At 55.2% G+C, this 17,693-nt stretch overlaps 1 protein-coding gene across 4 annotated transcripts in view; it reads right to left on the bottom strand.

The window, feature by feature from the left end:
• Positions 1-17,693, bottom strand: part of DMTN (dematin actin binding protein) — a 40,576-nt gene that overhangs the window by 11,690 nt on the left and 11,193 nt on the right. For all 4 annotated transcript variants that reach the window (XM_053268945.1, XM_053268943.1, XM_053268946.1 and 1 more), the window contains exons 2-4: positions 4,725-4,790; positions 4,114-4,170; positions 590-661 (exon numbers count right to left, since the gene is read on the bottom strand). In XM_053268945.1, the coding sequence (XP_053124920.1) occupies positions 590-661; positions 4,114-4,131 (90 nt within the window). In that variant the 5' untranslated portion in view covers positions 4,132-4,170; positions 4,725-4,790. The remainder of the gene's footprint in view (positions 1-589; positions 662-4,113; positions 4,171-4,724; positions 4,791-17,693) is intronic.

Below are 17,693 nucleotides of genomic sequence, written 5' to 3'. Positions count from 1 at the left end.
GCCTCTGTTCTCCTGCTGCAACCAAAAACTGCCTCCTTTTTATGTCTTGATGTTATTTATATTGCTGCTCTTGTGCTTTACTGAGGTGGAGAGAGAATACGCAGCAGAGGACAAATATGGCTTATACGGCATGTTATGGACTAGAACGGGAAGTTGCTAAAATGTGTAGAGCTGGTTTGTTCCTTGTTCAAGTGAGGTGGCAACAGGACACCTGGGAGACCCTCGTGGAGTAATACCACCACCTGCATTGCCAGCACATAGGTGTGGATGTTCTCTCTCTCTCTCTCTCTCTCTCTCTCTCTCTCTCTCTCTCTCTCTCTCTCACACACACACACACACACACTTTGAGCGGAGGCTTGACTTTTGGCCAGTCAAATGGCTGCGGTTCTCAGGAGAGAGAGGGGGAAACAGACTTCCCAGTGCCCCTTTGATGCTCTCCTGGCTAGAGAGAGTTCTCCTGAATCAAGAGCAGCAGCAGCAGCAGCAAGAATCATCTGGAGGGACCAGAGAGGTGGCTGGCGAACCCCAGACAGTGCTGAGCGAGATGGACCCACGAAGGCTCAGGAGAGGCGGAGGAGAAGATACTCACCACAATGCTGGAGGGCGAGCCGGGGACGCTGGATCCCCGAGACGAGCCGACACTTCCTGGGGAAGTCAGCTGCTGCAGGAGAGGAGGAGGAGGAGGAGGGAGACTTGGGTCAGTAGGGCCTTGAGCAGAGATGGAGGGCAGTCTTCAGCTAAGGGGGTCCCCCCCCCAGGGAAGGTGAGGATGGAAAGAGCAGGGCTGTAGCTGTCAACATTTGCAGCGGGGAGGGGATTGCGGTGCCATGAGGAAGGACAGGCTGCCGTCCGAAGCCAGCTCCTCTGGCCTGCCCATGACCCATGCCTCGCCATTAACCTAGGGGCAAGCAGGAACTTCAGGCCCACGCACTCCAGCCCTCCATTCTGCTTCAGGGGAGGAAGTTTAAACCTCCCGTTTGCAGTTCGTTCCCCATTTTGTCCCAATCCGGGTTGTCTAAAAGAGACCTAGCTAACCAAGCAGGAGATCTCGGCAGGAGCTGCTCTGTCCTGAGGCCCGGTCAGGGCCACTGAATCCTGGGAGACCTAACGAAGTGCAGTGAGGGATGCTGCCAGTGCAGCGGGAGGCACTTAATTGCAGCCTGTACTTTGTTGACGACACGACCTGCCACCTGCTCACTGTGGTCTAGAATGTTGATAAGTACAAATACACCCAGGCAGAGGGAAGGGAACAAGTCACAGCCAGTGAGCCGGAGGACTTTAAAGGGCCACCGAACCTCCTGCTGGTTTTGCTACCAGGAACTGGTGCCTGGTCACGGACCTTCCAGGGAGCATCCGCCTCTTGCCTGGACAAATCCTAGGACCCCTCGTTCTGGAGTCTGACGCTGAATGGCTGTGGCTGTTCCTTCCAGAAGCACCTGCGAGCTGACCTTGAACCACGAGCCAGGAGGACATCCCCAGTTCAGACCGCACCTCAGCAGGAGGCCTGTCCTTGGGCAAAGCTGTTCTTTGCCTCAGTTGCCCTTGTGGGGAATAACTGGACCTGTTTCCTTGCAGGGCTGTTGCGCGAATTGCTACGATAATGTCCACGGAGTACTTTGAAGACGACTCCTGGTCGCTTGGAGGGGGTACAAAGCACTCCATGGACCTTATCACAGGATTCTCGTGAGCTTTAGCGCCTCCCTCTTGGTGGGAGCAACAAGTCAATGGCCACCAGGAGGCGCTGCCTTCCCACAGGCCATCAAGGAGCCAAGCCCAGGCCACAAAACTCACATGAATGTTCACACACTTTTTGTGATTGCTCAGGAATCTCCCCCTTCGGGTAATCCACGACCCCCATTCCTAAATTATGCTCCCCCCACCTTAAAATACTGCCAAGGACACATACAGGAATACAGGAAGCTGCCTTCTCCCAAGTCAGACCATCAGGGCTTCAACGCTCAGCGTTGTCTTACCCCAATAACTGGGGCAAGGAGGCAGCTTTCAAGTGGGGGCTCTCTTAGATTTAGCAGGTGGGGGGGGAGGAACAGGCCCTGTTCAGCCCATCAGAGCACCCCACGGCCAGGGGCAGGAGATGGGGCCCTCGCTTGGTGGCAGGCAAAAGGTACCAGCCCCTCTCCCTGGCAGCATCTCTGGGTAGGGCTGGGAGAGACTCCTGCCTGGACCCCTGGACAGTTGCTGCCCACCAGAGCAGACAGTGCTGAGCTAGACGGACCAAAGGTCTGACTCTGGAGCTTCCTCCGTGCCTGTGGGAGAGAGAACGGTCTTCCGTTCTCGTTTACTATGTGAACCGTATTGAGTAGTTTTGCTGTGGTTCATCAGTCCGGCTTTGTTTCTGAAAGGGTCCTCAGATGGTGTTGGACCCCAACTCCCATCATCCCCAACCACAATGGCCAAAGGCTGAGGATGATGGGAGTTGTAGTCCAACACTGCCTGAAGACCCACATCGGAGAACCTTTGAATTAAAGTATTAGCACCTGCCCAGCACTGGTGCCACAAGGCAAAAGTTCCTTGACGGGGAAAACACAACCCTGTGGAGCTGGCAGGTCTTCTCCCGGCCGCGCGGGCCAGTTTCAGGGGAGGCCAGGGAGGGATGTGAAGGAAATGCCTAATTTCCGATGCCCAGCGGTGGGGAAAGGAGGCAAGGCAGCCACAAAGTGTCCGAGAACAGCAACCCAAGAGACCCTTTTGGTCAGGGAGGAATAGTTTAAAATGGTGCAGAGCCAATCCCAAAAGGTCTACAGTGACAGAAAACAGCAGCTTCAGACGGAAGGTCCCAGAGCCTGGTCTGCGGGCCCACGATGCAGCCCCCTTGCTGAAGCTAAGCAGGTCTAGGCCTGGGAAGTGCTGGGATGCTGCCCCGAGCTCGGGGACGGAAGAAGATAGGTCAGCAAATCAATCACAAAAGAGCATGCCTCTTTTGTGTGCAGATGGGAGGAGACACTCAGGAAGGCTGAATGCCCCCCGTCAAGCCACCTTCCTGCCCCCCGATACTTAAAGCGCCCAGCAAAAGCAGGAGAGAAGCTCTACGTTGCCTGAAGTGGCGGGTCTGCAATAGGCATCAGCCTGGGTCCTCCTGGGGATGCCACAGGACCCAAGCCGCCTTCCTTTTCCACAGACAGCAGGAACTCGGTCCTCTTTCCCACCACACTGCTCATACTTGCTGCCTGGCTCTGGCCTGAGGTCTGGTCTTATTCCCATGGTAGACAAACAGCTACTCCTCTCCCAGATGTGTTTTAAAAAATCAGTAAAAGCAGGCTGCAATCCTCTGCACATTTACTTGGGAGTAAGCACCATTCAAAACTTAGTCCGCATGCCTGGGATGGTCCATCAACAATGCATGCCACACCCTCCCTGCCTCCAGCCCTTTATTGTAGGTGTTTCTTTATTCCTCAGCTTTTTGGCAAGAATTGCTGCAATCCTCAAATTCCCTTTGAGGTCTGTGCACAATCTCTCTCTCTCTCTTCAGCACATTCCAAATGCAAGCCCATAGAAACCCTGCTTGGATAACAGGGAAATCATAACCTACCCATTCTTTTGAGGCTGGGGTGCTGCATTTGGCAGCCCTGTTTTTGTTTTAAAAAATATGTATGCAATGTCCTCAGATAAGGAAACCCCCTGCACCAGCTTTTGGCCAGCCCCAGGACCAGAAGGGCTGCCACCCTCTGCCCTGATTTCAGCTTGTCACAGAAAGTGAGGGATACGACATGTTCGCTTGCAGGAGTTCCAGAGAACCGCCTGGGCCAAGCTGCCCCCATGTCAACAGGGCCAGAAGCATCGGTTTCACCCCAGACGCCAGAGGTGCATTGGCTGGCATCAGCCCAAACCATCTCACCCTGTGTCCTAGGCCAGGGAATCCTGTGTGTGCCAATTTCACAGCCAGCTTCCCATCAACACACAGCCGAGACTTTTGCTAAGGCCTTCAGCCTGGAGTTAGCAGGGGGCCACGCTGTCCCTCTTGGCAGGGGGAGATCTGGATTCCTGACCCCAAACGACGGCCTTTGCCACGTGTGGCCACGAGCTTCCCTGTGGCTGTAGCCACCCACCCACCAAACAAAGTAGGTTCCTGAGGGAGGCCTGTCCCAGCCGCGTTACCTTCTGTAGTTTTTCCATTCAAGGGTCTGCTCGAGGGCCCAGCTCATCCACCGAATCCTGCGCAGGGAGAGAGGCGGGGAAGCCAGTCGTGCGTTATTAGGATCGGCCCTTCAGACCTGTGGGGCAGGAGCAACTGGAGCTCTTGCAAAGGAGGGGCAGGTGCAGGATGAAGCGGGCTGCTGTCTAGAAAAGCTTCTGCGCTAGGAAATGGGTTCGTCTTTAAGCCCCCCACCCCCACCCCCACGCTTCGATGTCTCCCCAGGTCATCTGATGCATGAGGCGGATGGGGGGGGGCGATGCAGGGAGGCAGTTCCCAGCCTGCCTCGTTCTAGAGACCTCCGATCTAAGAGCTGGGTCTCCCCACGGGCTTTGCCTTCCTGCCCCATTAGGGGGTCGAGCCCACCAAGCGCAGCCAACTGAAGCTAATGGAATGTGAGGGGCGCATGAAAGATTCATGGCTTGCTCAGCATGGGCTGGCGGAGGGTGGGAGGGGGGCCCAGGGCTGCGGGACTCAGCCAGACGTCCTCCGCGTGCAGGCAGCAAAGGTTCAGCGTCTGATGGGGGTGGGGCGGGGGGGCAGGAAGATGCTGGCTTGGCTGTGGGCCCCTTACCTGCTGCTAGGAATCTGGTCCCCCACATCCCTCCAGGCTTGCTGGGACTCGGCTCCGGAGCTCCTTCTGTAGAGAGAAACGGGACAGGTGAGCACCCCCCGCTGCAGCTCCACAAAGCCCCCCCCCCCCCGCAACCGGGCTTCTCCCCTGCCCAGCACCGCTGGGGGTGGCGCTCAGAGGCTGCTGGACTCAGGTGCCCGGGAGAGCAAGGCCTTGACCAGGAGCCAGTGCTCACAACGGGGCTGTGGGAAGGAAGGCACCCAGCTCCCTTGCCAACGTCCAGCAGAAGGAAATCGCTCTGTGGGCACCATGAAAAAGCTGCTCGGGGCAAGAGAAGTGGGCAGCCCCATCATGCCACGAGCAGGGAGCCAGCAGCCCTGGAGGAGTGCCTGCCAGTGGGCATCTGGAGGGCAGCAGGGGACCAAGGGCAGGGCCCTCCCAGGGGCAGCGTGCCCACCGCCCCACGGCAGAGCAAGCCCGCCCCGGTTCCAACCCAGCAGGGTCCCTTGGCTGCTAACTCTCTGCTGGCAACATCCACACGGGGGGGGGCTCAGTGGAGTGGAACTGGCTCCGCTCGGTCTGGCTCTTCTGCAGGAGGGCCGCCGGGGGGGTGGTGGTGGTGGAGTCTCCCCGCTTGCTTGCGGCCGGCGCTTGCTGGGCTGCTGAGGCTGGGGGGGGGGCTGCTGCTCCCAGCACCCGGGAAGAGTTAATGAGCCCTTCTGCTGCACACACACACACCCCCCCGCCCAGGACTGCAGAGAAGGCTCCAGAGGCTGGCAGGGAGGCAGGCAGGCGGGCGGGCGGGCGGGCGCTGGGCGGCCACCTCCCTCCACTGGCTGGCCAGGCTGGCCCTAATGAGCAGCCTCTGGAAAGAGACAGAAGCTGCTGCACAGCTGAGCGGCCGATTTGTGCTCACGGGGCTGCCCGCTTGTCGCGATGAACAGGCGCCTGACTCCCCCCTCATTCTGCTTTAGAGCGAAGAGTCACAACAGGCCAGCACACGGCAGAGCAGCAAACGGTCCCCTTTGAGATGGAGGATGGGTGGGTGGGTGGGATGGTTCTTAAACTTGGCTCCCCAGGTGTGGTGGGACTACATCTCCCATCAACCTCTGCCACTACAGCCAAAGGTTGGGGATGATAGGAGTTGTAATCCTGCATCTGGGGACCCAGCCCCTGAACTAGATCATTTGAGAGCCAAGAGGTAGACATGGAGAAAGAAAGAAAGAAAGGCATGGAAGCCATGAGGGCCCAGCGCTTTGGGGTGCCCCCGATGAAGCCCTCTCACGGCAGCTCAGAGCCTCACAGGAGTCCTGCCGAGGCCTCCGTGCTTCTGACTGCGAGTGCCCAGGACAGGGCCTTCTTGGTCATGGCGCCCCAGCACGGGAAGAGACTCCCGAGTGAGGCTTCCTCTCCCTCCAGTGCTTGCGCTTTCAGTGACTGCCTCTTTCCAATTGCCTTGCCCCCCCCCCCGCCCCATAACAGGTGGCCTCCATGGCAGCCAAGAAATCGGTCAAGGAGAGTTGAGTCACAGACTGCAAATTAACTAAATGGAATCCTGTCCGGGGTTTTATTGCACTTTTAATCATTTTCCAGTCGTTAACAGTGAAGTGTTCCATTGTGCTCTCTGCACAGCAAAGCACCCTCTTGGATCCAGAAAGGAAACCCGGAGCAGTAGCAACAGCCAGCCAGCCAGCCAGCCAGCCAGCAAGCCAGCCCCCTTCCCAAAGTGCCACCTTTCTCGGCCCAAGGCCCAAAGGGGCTGCCCTCTAGGCAATGCCCGCAGCCTCCTCCCGATGCCCTCTGGCCCCAGGGCCTGCCTGCCCGCCCCGAAGCCTCCTCCTCCCCCTCGTGACAAGACGCCCATCACTCACAGAGCCTTCGGAAAGACTCCCACCTGGCTGCCACTCCCTGCCTGCTTTGAGTGGGAAGCTTTTGTTTCTTGAGTGCATATAGCCTGCCCCACCCCATGCACAGAGTGGCTGACAGCAGGGCCCCCCCCCCCCCGAATGCTAAGGCTCCTTGCTCCAAAGAGTCATGGCTAGGGATGATGGGGGTTGTAGTTCAGCCCCGTCTGGAGGAGCACAGGCCGGGAACCCCTGCTCTAAAGAAGTGAAGGTCTGGGGGACGCAAGAGGCCAAGGGGACTCCAAATGACTTGATTCCGAAATCAAAACTCGCTTTAAGAGAGCCGAGTCTCCTGTGTGGAGCGGGGGCGGGGGGGGGGGGACACTCTCTGCTCCTCCGCAGCCTGGAAAGGAGGCTGGGCTGGGGCTAGAGGCGAGGGGGACCCGGAGCCTGCCTGGGGGGGGGCAGCAGTGGCGGTGGCAGGAGCAGCAGCCCCTGCTGCCCCCAGGTCCTGGGATGCTCCTTCCCCTCAAGCAGGCATGTCGTCTTCCTCCCTCCACAGAACGGCACCACTACCCCCATCCCAGCCCCCACCTCTCGTCGTCTTCTCTTCGCCCAAATGGAGCCCAGTTAAGTCCAAGTCTAAGAGGGCCGCCCGGTTGCTCTGTGCCCACAAAGCCCCACCCATCGCCTCCAGGATGTCCTGGGAGTCCAAGGCGTTCCCCGCAGCACGGCTTCCCTTCTGCAGGCCTCTCCCCACAGACCCGTCTTGGCGTCTGGGGCCAAGTTTGGATCCCGTAACAAACCGTAGTTTCTTGTCACGAGCACACACTTCAGGCTGGCCGCTTCCAAGGAGGAAACGGGAAACTTCCTCTCGCCGTTCACTTCAAGCTGCAGTTTCCCGTTTTGTCCACACTCCGGAAACTGCAGCCAACAAGCCAGGATGTTAAGCCCCTGCGTTTGGAAGGCAGCGCAGGTTCTTGGAGGAGAGCAGGAATGAGTTCCCCCCTGGCATGTGGAGGTGGGGGGCAGCATGACTCAGCCTGGCCTCGGGCCTCCCCCTCTTCTCACATGGAAGATCGCCTGAAGGCGATCTCAGGGGAGGAGCTGAATCCAGCCCCTTCCAGAGTGGGAGCTCGGTGGGTCCGCTGAGCCTCCAAAGAAAGCCATCCTCCTGTGGCAGAAACCTCGCCATTCTGCACCCGATGGGTGGGCGGCTCTTTGGCCCGCAAAGCTGCTGCTGTTAGAAGTCAGTTGGCCATTAAGGTGCCACCGAAGGACCGGGGCCTGTTTTTGTTGCAACAGAGCTGGATGCACTTATGAAGGACACGGTGTCTCTCTCTCTCTGTGTCTCTCTCTCGCACACACCCTCCCCCACCGTGCTCTTGGCTGGGGCTGAATGAGTCTCTTGCAGCCTGGAATCCGGCAGGGGAGAGCTGGGGGGCAGGCGTGTCCCATTCATCTGGCCTGAAAGCCCCATCTGTGTGCCGCGGCGGGGTGGGGGCCTGAAGGGCCCCGGAGAAGGCAGCCTGGTGCCCCCTGGGCAGGTCCAGCACTCCGTCCTGGCAGCCGCCATGAGCTCAGACTTTCCACAGGATGCTCGGAAGGCCGGGAGGGGGCAGGGGAGGCCGCTGCCCCTCCCTGGGATCTGCAGATGCTGGGATGGGTGTGCAGGCAGGGGCCCTCTGCAGCCGGCCAGTGGGGAGGGGAGGGGGCTCCCAGCTGCAGACCGCCCAGCCCTGGCTCTGCTCTACAGGCCAGGCTGCAGGGAGGGGGCTAACCGCAAGGGGGGGGGCTTGGGCTGCCCTCCACTGGGGCACCAAAGTATTCGCCTGGCCCACAAAACGCCAACGGATGTTGCCAACAGCTGGCAGCCCAGCAGGCTCAAGACAGGCTGCTCCGTGCCAGGCTCCCTCCCACGGCAGCCCCGCCAAGGGAGCCTTTTGCAGCTGCCACCCCTCAAGACCCTCCTCCCCAGCCCAGCTGGGCCCTCTTCTGGGAGACCCCCCCCCACTCCTCTCTCACTGTGCTGCTGGGGCGCAGGCTCACCCCGGAGAGGCCAAAGACTCTTTCACTCCCCGCAGAATTAACGGAGGGAATTCACTGCCACAGGAGGCAGCGGTGGCGGCTGATGGCTTTAAAGGGGACTGGGAAAATGCAGGGGAGATGAGAGGTCTCTCCATGGCCGTCAAATGGGACCCTCCACCCACAGAAGCAGTCTATCCTGGTTGATGGGGGATAACAGCAGGGCCGGGCTGCTTGCCTTCATGCCCTGAAGGCATCTCGGTGGCTCCCGCAGGGGCTCTCGACATCTCCCGCTCTTGTTGGGACCCAACTCCCACAGCCAAAGGCCACCGCAGCTGAGGATGATGGGGGTTGTAGTAGTCGAAGAACACCTGGGGGCTCGAGGCTGAGAACCCCTGTTCTAGATGGAGCCTCCATGTTCAGGGGCAGTCTTCAGGGCACCTGCTTGGCCTCTGTGAGAAACAAGGTGCCGAGACCTTCCTTGGCCTAACCCAGCACCCAGCCTCTGCGGCTACTCCGAGGCGATTCCCATGTCGGCACGCCCGTTACTCAAGGAGGCGCCCTTTGGGTGGTTTCACCCGTCAGCTCTGCAACGCCAATGCAAAGGAGGGGCATGGACAAGAGGGACATTTCAGAAGAGCACCAAAGAGGGAGGCTGATGGGGCCAAAGGCACCTGTTAAGTGGCGACTTCCCTGTGTAGCGGGGGAGAGCAACCAGCCCTCTCCAACCCAGCATGCCCTCACGCCCTCTCTCCCCTGAACCCCCATTGCTGGCTTTGCTGCTTCTCAGACTGAGCCCCTTTGGAAGAGGGAACGAACCCCTAGTATGGAAATGAACCCAAATCTTATCGGCCCATTGTCAATATCACAACCTGGCGGTTCAGGTAGATGCGGAACACGCCTGCCCTCCCCTCAGTGACTGTTGCTGGTGTCCGTCTTTTTAGGTTTCTTTTTAGGTTGTGAGTCCTTTGAGGACAGGCAGTCATCTTATTTATCTATTATTTCTCTGTGTAAACCACTCTGAGCCATTTTGGGAAGGGCGGTATAGAAATCGAATGAATGAGTCTCTCATCCAAATTCAAACCAAGGTGGGCCCTGCTTAGCACAGGAGACAATCCATGCTTTGCTACCACAAGTCCAGAGAGAGGGAGCCGCCTTCTACTGAGTCAGACCCTTGGCCCATCTTGCTCAGTCTTGCCTGCTCTGGCTGGCAGTGCCTCTCCGAGGTTTCAGGCAGGAGTCGTCTTTCCCAGCAGTCCTACCTGGAGATGCTGCCAGGGATTGAACCCGGGACCAAGCAGAGCCTCTGAGTCACGAGAACAGCCCTGCCGGATCAGGCCCAAGGAGGCCCATCCCGGCCAGCATCCCGTTTCGCACAGCGGCCCACCAGATGCCGCCCCTGGGGAGCCCACAGGCAAGAGGGGAGGGCAGGCCCTCTTTCTCCCCGGCTGTGGCTCCCCTGCGCTCTGCCCCTCCCTCGCCTCCCGGTTCACAGCCCAGCAGCAAACACACACAGCCCTCTCTGTTCGGTGGAGGTGAGCTGGGTGGTGACCCTGGCTGGCGGGAAGCATCCCCCAGTTGGACTTGCCTCTCTGGGGATCTCTCTCGGCACAGCAGGCGCCAGCAGCAAGGCCCCCTTCCAGCCCCCCACCCTTAAGGGGCTGGGGCTGGGCTGGGCTGGGCTGGGCTGGGCTGGGGTGGCGGCCAGTGAGGGGGGCATTTTCAGCAGGACTCCCCCCCCCCCCCGCCGAGGCTCACCCGGCATTCATCCTGCAGTCTTCCTGACTCCAGCCAGAACCTTTTCACGTGTTCAGCTTTCCCATGGTTTGGACCACCGGCGTTTCCTAGTCTTTCTGCCGGCTTTTGAGTACCGCGGCTGGTTTCCCTTTTCTCTGAGGCTGCCTGTGCCCTTCTCAAGGGAGCCCTGCTCTTGGGGCAAACTGTGCCGCTATGGCTTTGTGGGGCCCGCGGCTGGCTGACCTTCATCACATACAATAAACAGTGTCTACAGAACAGCACCCCCCCACAAGTAGCACCGGCAACACAGAAAGGTCCTTGCCCTCAACGAGCTTCCAATCTGAAGCTGAACAGTGGGCCATGGAGCGGGAGGCAGGAGGGGCGGACACACACACACAGGGCCCCTGATGCTGTGTGTGTGTGTGTGTGCTGCCTGAAAATGGCCAGGCAGGCAGAGGACAAGCCTGGCGGGGCCTGCCCTCGTCTGCTGCCAGCTGGGCTCCCTCCTGCCCCCCCCGTCCGCTTTCCAGTTCACTCTTTGCTTATCTGGCGTGGCCAGAAAGGGACCTCGCCCCCCAGATCAGCCGCCGGCAGCCCTTTTCTCCATGGCAACCTCCAATCTCTCTGGACCATTCCAGCCGCACATTCCCTGCCCAGGAGGCTGGAATCCCGGAGACCACGTGAGCAGCAGCCTGCAGCCAGATAAGCGCCCGCCGGCCGGGCAACGTGGTGGAGATTCTCCCAGCAGCAACCCACGGAGCTGCGTGACCCGCCCGCAAACGGCCAAGGGCAACAACAAGCCTGTCTTTCCCCAAGGCAAATCCCCTCCTCAGAAGCCAGGCAAGGAGCCTTCCCGCCGTCAGTGGGCAGACCAGGGCCTGCCCTAGCACTCATGAGCCTCTGAAGCAATAAGGGTGCCTCTGAGCATGCTCAGAGTTCTCTCTCTTCACTTTGGATCCGAGACGATGGGGACAAAGGATCCCCAGTGGGTAGGGACCCAATCATGCCTCGCAGCAAGCGCGATGATGTCAAGCGCTTATCGAGGCCAGCAAACGGACCACGGACCACAGCAGAGCCACTGCAGACCCCACCTCCCTGGCCCCCTTCAGACCTCTCTCCTTGCCACCTCTCGGCTGCCACTGCAGCACCTGCTGGCCACACACCCAACAGCTCCTCCCGGGAGCCTCAGGCACCTAAGGGCACTTCCCAAGCACCGGGCAGAGGAGGCCGGGCCCCTGAGGAGCCCTCACCTGGCAGGCCCCTGAGACACCTCCCCCCCAGTCATTTGACAGCTGTGTCCTCCATTGATTCATTGTGCCACAGTGTTTTCTGGAATACAAGAGGACAGGCCCCTGCCCCAATGGGCTTACAATCTAAACGGGGCGGGGGGGGCTCATGCAGGAGTGGCTGCTCTGAACGGGGGGGGGGAGGAGGAGGCGTGGCTTGGAGCAGCAAAGGTGGCTGAGGCTCCTCCCTCCACCACCCCCAACACACTGCTTGCTGGCCAGCCATTTGTCAGATAGAGCTGCAGTTAACTGCACAGCTCTACCTGAGGAATAGCCAGCCTGCAGGCAGTGAGGCTCTTGGGCGGGGGCAGAGAAGGAGGAGTCATGCAAGCCGCCTCCTGTGGTGGTGGTGGTGGTCTCCCCAATCCCCCCCGCACTGGACAACAGGATGAGAAGGGAGTGAACTGGAGAGGACCCAGGGCCAGACGCCTGCAACGTTGTCCAGAGCAAGAGGCCGCCTTGGGGAGAGGCGGAAGATGGGGAGCAGAGGGGTGGACGCAGCCCCAAGCACCTCACAGCCTCATGCCTCTCCAGCAAGGAAAACTCTGCGGGGTTAATTAAAGTATGGGATAGACAGAGCATGCATGCAAAGCAGACTAAGGATGTGAGACAAAGAGAAGGCCATCAACCAAAGCATAACCTTATGGTGTCTTTTTCATCATTTCATATCGGAACAAAACTCAAGATAATGTGCAGCTATTTGCAATTTTAGGCACAATTTGAAACAAAATTAAACTCAACCCATCTGCGTCATCTCAAGGCATAAACTAAGCTGTTCTTTATTTTGCTGCATTTCCCACCCCTGGAATTTCCCCCTTCCGTCGATTGGAAAACTGTATGTCTTTAGCTTTAAGAAAAGACTTTTTTAAAAAACAGAAAGAAAAGCTTCACTTGCTCCATTTCTGTATCTCAGGCAGCTGTTAAGGCAGAGGAGCCCAGCCCACCCAGAACATGGCAGCCCAACACAGCCTGGCGGAGAGGGGCCTGATGCTTCCCTCTGGCCTCACTGCTGCTCCCCCCCCCCCCGCCTTTGTTCCTGGCCTCCCCTTTCCTCTGGACCGCCTCCACGCCCCCCCCCCCCATGTTTGTAGTGTCATTAGCAAGTTTCTATGGAAAACGCGCTGATGGTGCCAGAAAGGAGGCTGGTCACAAGTTCCAGAAGCAGACACAAGGTTCAGCCGGCAAGCCAGCAGCCAAGCCAGGGCGGGAGGGCGGGGGTGCTGAGCTCGCACAGGAAGAGGCCGAGAGCCCAGCAAACCTGCTGTGCTCAGCACCGAACAGGCAGCCGGGCGGGCGAGGCTTCGCCCAGAGCTCCTGCCCCTAAGCAAAGAGGCCCAGCAGCTCCTGCCGCACCCCACCCCACCCCCCAAGCGGGAAACACGCCTTTCCTGCAAAGGGGACCTGCAGGCCTCCTTTGCGTGGAGGGGGCTGTTGGGAAGGCTGTGTGGGGAGAGTCAGAACAAACGTGGCCGCTGCTGCGTGAATTTGGAGGAGGTGTCTGGGAGCAGCCAGAAGAGGGGAGCCCGGGTGACCCAAGCCAGACCGCAAGGAGCAGGCCCCACAGCCCGCCTGGCCCCAGCAGCCTCTGGTGGGCCACTGTGTGAAACAGGATGCTGGACAAGATGGGCCTCCTTGGGCCTGATCCAGCAGCAGGGCTGCTCTGATGTCCACGTGACGCACGACACGCCTCCTGCACAGGTGTGGGTTTCTCCTGCATGCACCATCACGTGTGATGACTGCACAAGTGTGGGTTTCCCCACATGCACGTCCCTTGGGACAACCTGTTGCCAGGCCGGGCTCCCCCCCCCTGCGCACATGTGGCAGAACAAGCACATGCAAGCATGGGTTTGTGGGGCACCAATGGAGGAGGGCCCGCCTGGGCCAAGCAGCTTCTGTCCAGGAAGCTGCTTGGTGACATGGCCTCCTGATGCACAAGGGGCATCTCCCCTGCCCCTCCAGCCACTGCCCTCCGCTCTAGCAGTTCACAGAGACCCATGGGCGGGGGACAACGGCCTGTGCAGGAGATGGATAGCCAGGAAGGGGGCGCTCCAGTCTGCTCTGCTCACTGGAAGCATTTCTCAGGAGAAAAAGATCTGTCTCCTGGAAGACGTGATGTGCACAGCCAACCTGTGGCAATGGTATCACAAGTGGTGCCGTCAGGAAGGTCTTGTGGCACTCCTGAGCAGGAGCAAGAAAGCCTGAGGTGAGGGCATGGAGACAGGCCAATACTCCCCACCTGCTTCTCCAGGGCTGTGCTTAGTAATTATTATTTCTTGTTTACACAGTCAGACAGGTGTTATTGACTGGTTTGTTTTCTCCAGACATCGAGTCCTTCCCAAGGACCTGGGATGCCAGAATTTTATTGTCATTGTTATAGATATCATTTCAGAATATAGCCTGTTCCCAGTAAAGCTGCTTTTTGGAATTGGCTGATGGTGATTTCTGTGGCCCCTCTGGTGTTGAGGTGCTCTTCATGGTCTTTTGGGACTGCACCCAGGGCGCCAATTACCACTGGGATTATTTTGGTCTTCTTCTGCCACAGCCTTTCCATTTCAATTTGTAGATCTTTGTATTTGGTTATTTTTTCTATTTCTTTTTCTTCTATTCTGCTATCACCTGGTATTGCTATGTCGATTATTTTAACTTGTTTTTCTTTCTTCTCGACTATAGTTATATCTGGTGTATTGTGTGGCAGATGTTTGTCTGTTTGTAGTCGGAAGTCCCATAATATTTTTGCATCTTCATTGTCTACAACTTTTTCAATTTTGTGGTCCCACCAATTTTTGGCTACAGGTAGCTTGTATTTTTTGCAGATGTTCCAGTGTATCATCCCTGCTACCTTGTCATGCCTTTGTCTGTAGTCAGTCTGTGCAATCTTTTTACAACAGCTGATTAGGTGGTCCACTGTTTCATCTGCTACTTTACAGAGGTGGCACTTGATGTTTGTTGTTGATTTTTCTACTTTTGCTCTTATTGCATTTGTTCTTAGTGCCACCAATATTAGACCCTCTGTTTCTTTCTTCAAGTTGCCTTTCTTAAGCCATTGCCAGGTCTAGGTGATGTCTGATTTTCCACTTATATTGTGCAAATATTGACCATGCAGGGGCTTCTTTTTCCATTTTTCTGCTCAGTTCTTGACTTGTTCTTTCTTGTAGGCCTGCTTTGTTTCATTGGTGTTGAATAGTTTCACGTTCTTGACCATTTGAAGTGCATCTTCTTCACTGTCCTTGATATATTCTTCAAGGCCTCTTTTCTCCTCCTCTACTGTTTGATGGACTTGCAGCATTCCTCTTCCACCTGAGCTGCGAGGGAGGTAGAGCCTATCGACATCACTGCGGGGGTGCAGAGCATGATTGATGGTCATGATTTTCCTGGTCTTACGATCCAGCGTCTCAAGCTCTGCCTGGGTCCAGTCTATTATTCCTGCAGTGTATCTGATAACAGGTATATCCCAGGTGTTTATGGCTTGTATGGTGCTCCTGCCATTGAGTTTGGACTTGAGGATTTTTCTAACTCTCCTGATGTATTCACTTCCAATTTTTCTTTTAACTTCAGCGTGTGCAATGTTATCAGCCTGGAGAATGCCCAAGTATTTGTAAGGTTCTTTCTCTTCCAGGTTCTTTCCATGTTCTTTCTCTTCCAGGTTTGCTTCCATTGGGCAGTTCTATTCCTTCTGTTTTTGTTATTTTTCCTCTGTTCATTATTAATGCAGCACACTTGTCTAGTCCAAACTGCATTGCTATATCGCTACTGAATATACGGACAGTGTTTAGCAGTGATTCAATTTCTGACTGGACTTTCTATACAACTTCAGATCGTCAATGTAGAGCAGATTGTTTATTTTACTTGATTTTTAAATGTTTGGTATCTGAGGCTTGTTTTGTTTAGTATTTGTGAAAGTGGAGTCATGGCGATTACAAACAACAGAGGGGATAGTGAGTCCCCTTGGAAAATGCCTCTTCTAATGCTAACCTGTCCAAGCGCCTCGCCATTGATTATTAACTGTGTACTCCACATGCTCATTGCTTTTAAAATAAATATCTGAATGTTTTTGTTGACATCAGTTGTTTCTAAACATTTTAGTATCCATATGTGAGGCAATGAATCGAAGGCTTTCTTGTAGTCAATCCATGCAACACTTAGATTGGTTTTTCTTCTCTTGCAATTTTCTAAAATCATTTTGTCAATCAGCAGCTGGTCTTTTGTGCCTCTGGTGTTCAGGCAATTTCCTTTCTGTTCAACTGGAAGCTGTTTGTTAGTTAATAAGTGTTGCATCACTTCATCTGCTATTATTCCAGTTAATAATTTGAACATGGTTGGCAGGCAGGTGATCGGTCTATAATTACTTGGAACTGCACCTTTTGCTGGGTCTTTCATGATGAGATGAGTTTCCCCAGTTGTTAGCCATTGTTCAATATCACCTCCTTGCAAAATGTGGTTAAACTGTTTTGATAGTTGTTTATGAAGGCTTGTTAGGTGTTTAAGCCAAAAGTCATGCAGTTCATCGTCGCCTGGAGCAGTCCAATTGTTAATTTTCTTTGCTCATTCACTTATTAATTCTGGTGTTATTATTAGATCTCGCATTTGTTGGTTACCTTTTTTGACCTCTTTCACCTAGCCTGCTTTTTTATTATAATCTATTGGATTGTCCCATAATTTCCCCCAGAATTGCACTGTTTCTTCTTTATTTGGTGTTTCTAGGTTTCTTGCAGTTTCTCCTTCTATGCTTTGGTAGAAACGTCTCTGATTTGACTGGAATTGGAGATTCTGCCTGTGTTGTGTAATTCTGGCTTCATATCTGCTAATCTTCTTTGACACGCCTGTTATTTGCTGCTTTATTGTTTCCAGGACTTCTCTCATTTTCCTTGAATCTAGGTGGTATTTTTGGATCAGATACTGTTTGGTGTTTTCATTCTTCAGCTTCTTGTCTTTCATATATTTCAATTTACTAGAATCTGATCTAAGCCTGGTGATTTTATTTTCTAATCTAATCTTCCATTTAGGTGATGTACTACTTTCTTTTTTTTACAGGTCCTTTCTTTTTTTTACAGGTCCACTGATCTTATATCCGAGCTCTTGTGTTGTTATTGTTGCTGCACTGTACATTAGCTGGTTTGTTTCTTGCAAATTATTGGTTGTTATTTCTGCAAGTGCAGCATTTACATCTTTTAATGCTTGAGCAAGTTGTTTTTTGGCAACTGTTTTTAGAGCTGGAAGTTGAACCTTGGTGGTTGTTTGGTTCATATGCTCAGTTATTTTTTGCTTTAGTTCTTGTTGCTTTCCTGTTAAAGAGCCCCTGGTGGCACAGTGGTAAAACTGCCGCCCTGTAACCAGAAGGTTACAAGTTCGATCCTGACCAGGGGCTCAAGGTTGACTCAGCCTTCCATCCTTCTGAGGTCGGTAAAATGAGTACCCAGAATGTTGGGGGCAATATGCTAAATCATTGTAAACCTCTTAGAGAGCTCCAGCTATAGAGCGGTATATAAATGTAAGTGCTATTGCTAAACGGCATTTGGGTTTTGGGGGTGAAGGCAAAGGGGAGGTTGCCTGGTTTTGATTTTGAAACAATTCAGCAACAGTGGCATCCTTAGTCTATTTCCAACACCTCCTCCACCTGTGCCTGAGCAACTTCTTCAGTTGGTGGTAATTCTTCTTCCATATCTTGAGCCTGTGTTGCTCTTTGCAGTTCTTCCAGCTCAACTTCTGTGAATACTTTATTTCTTATTATGAATCTTCTCTGGTCTGTTAGCCTTTGTTCTGTTATTTCTGTGTCTGGATGCTTCTCTTTCCAAATCTGGCACATTCTTTTCAAATAACCTCTTCTAGTTGGACTAGATTTGTAATAGCAGATAATTATTTCCTTGTTGGCATTTTTCGTATATTTTCTCCGGTTAAGCGACGTTTCTTCCAGTAAACTTGCAGTCTCCAGCCCTGGTTGCTCAACTGAAGATCCTGAGTCCTGTAGCCCACTTGCCACCAGATGTCCAGGGACTCCAGCACCTGGCACGGTCCTTGTTGACATGGGCGACGACCGATCCGGTATAGATTTATTAAAGTTACGTCTCACCATATTGTTG

Source organism: Hemicordylus capensis, chromosome 8 (assembly GCF_027244095.1).
Source record: "Hemicordylus capensis ecotype Gifberg chromosome 8, rHemCap1.1.pri, whole genome shotgun sequence".
NCBI lineage: Eukaryota > Metazoa > Chordata > Lepidosauria > Squamata > Cordylidae > Hemicordylus > Hemicordylus capensis.
Note: the sequence above shows the minus strand (reverse complement) of the source record. Positions and strands in the feature narration are given on the sequence as shown.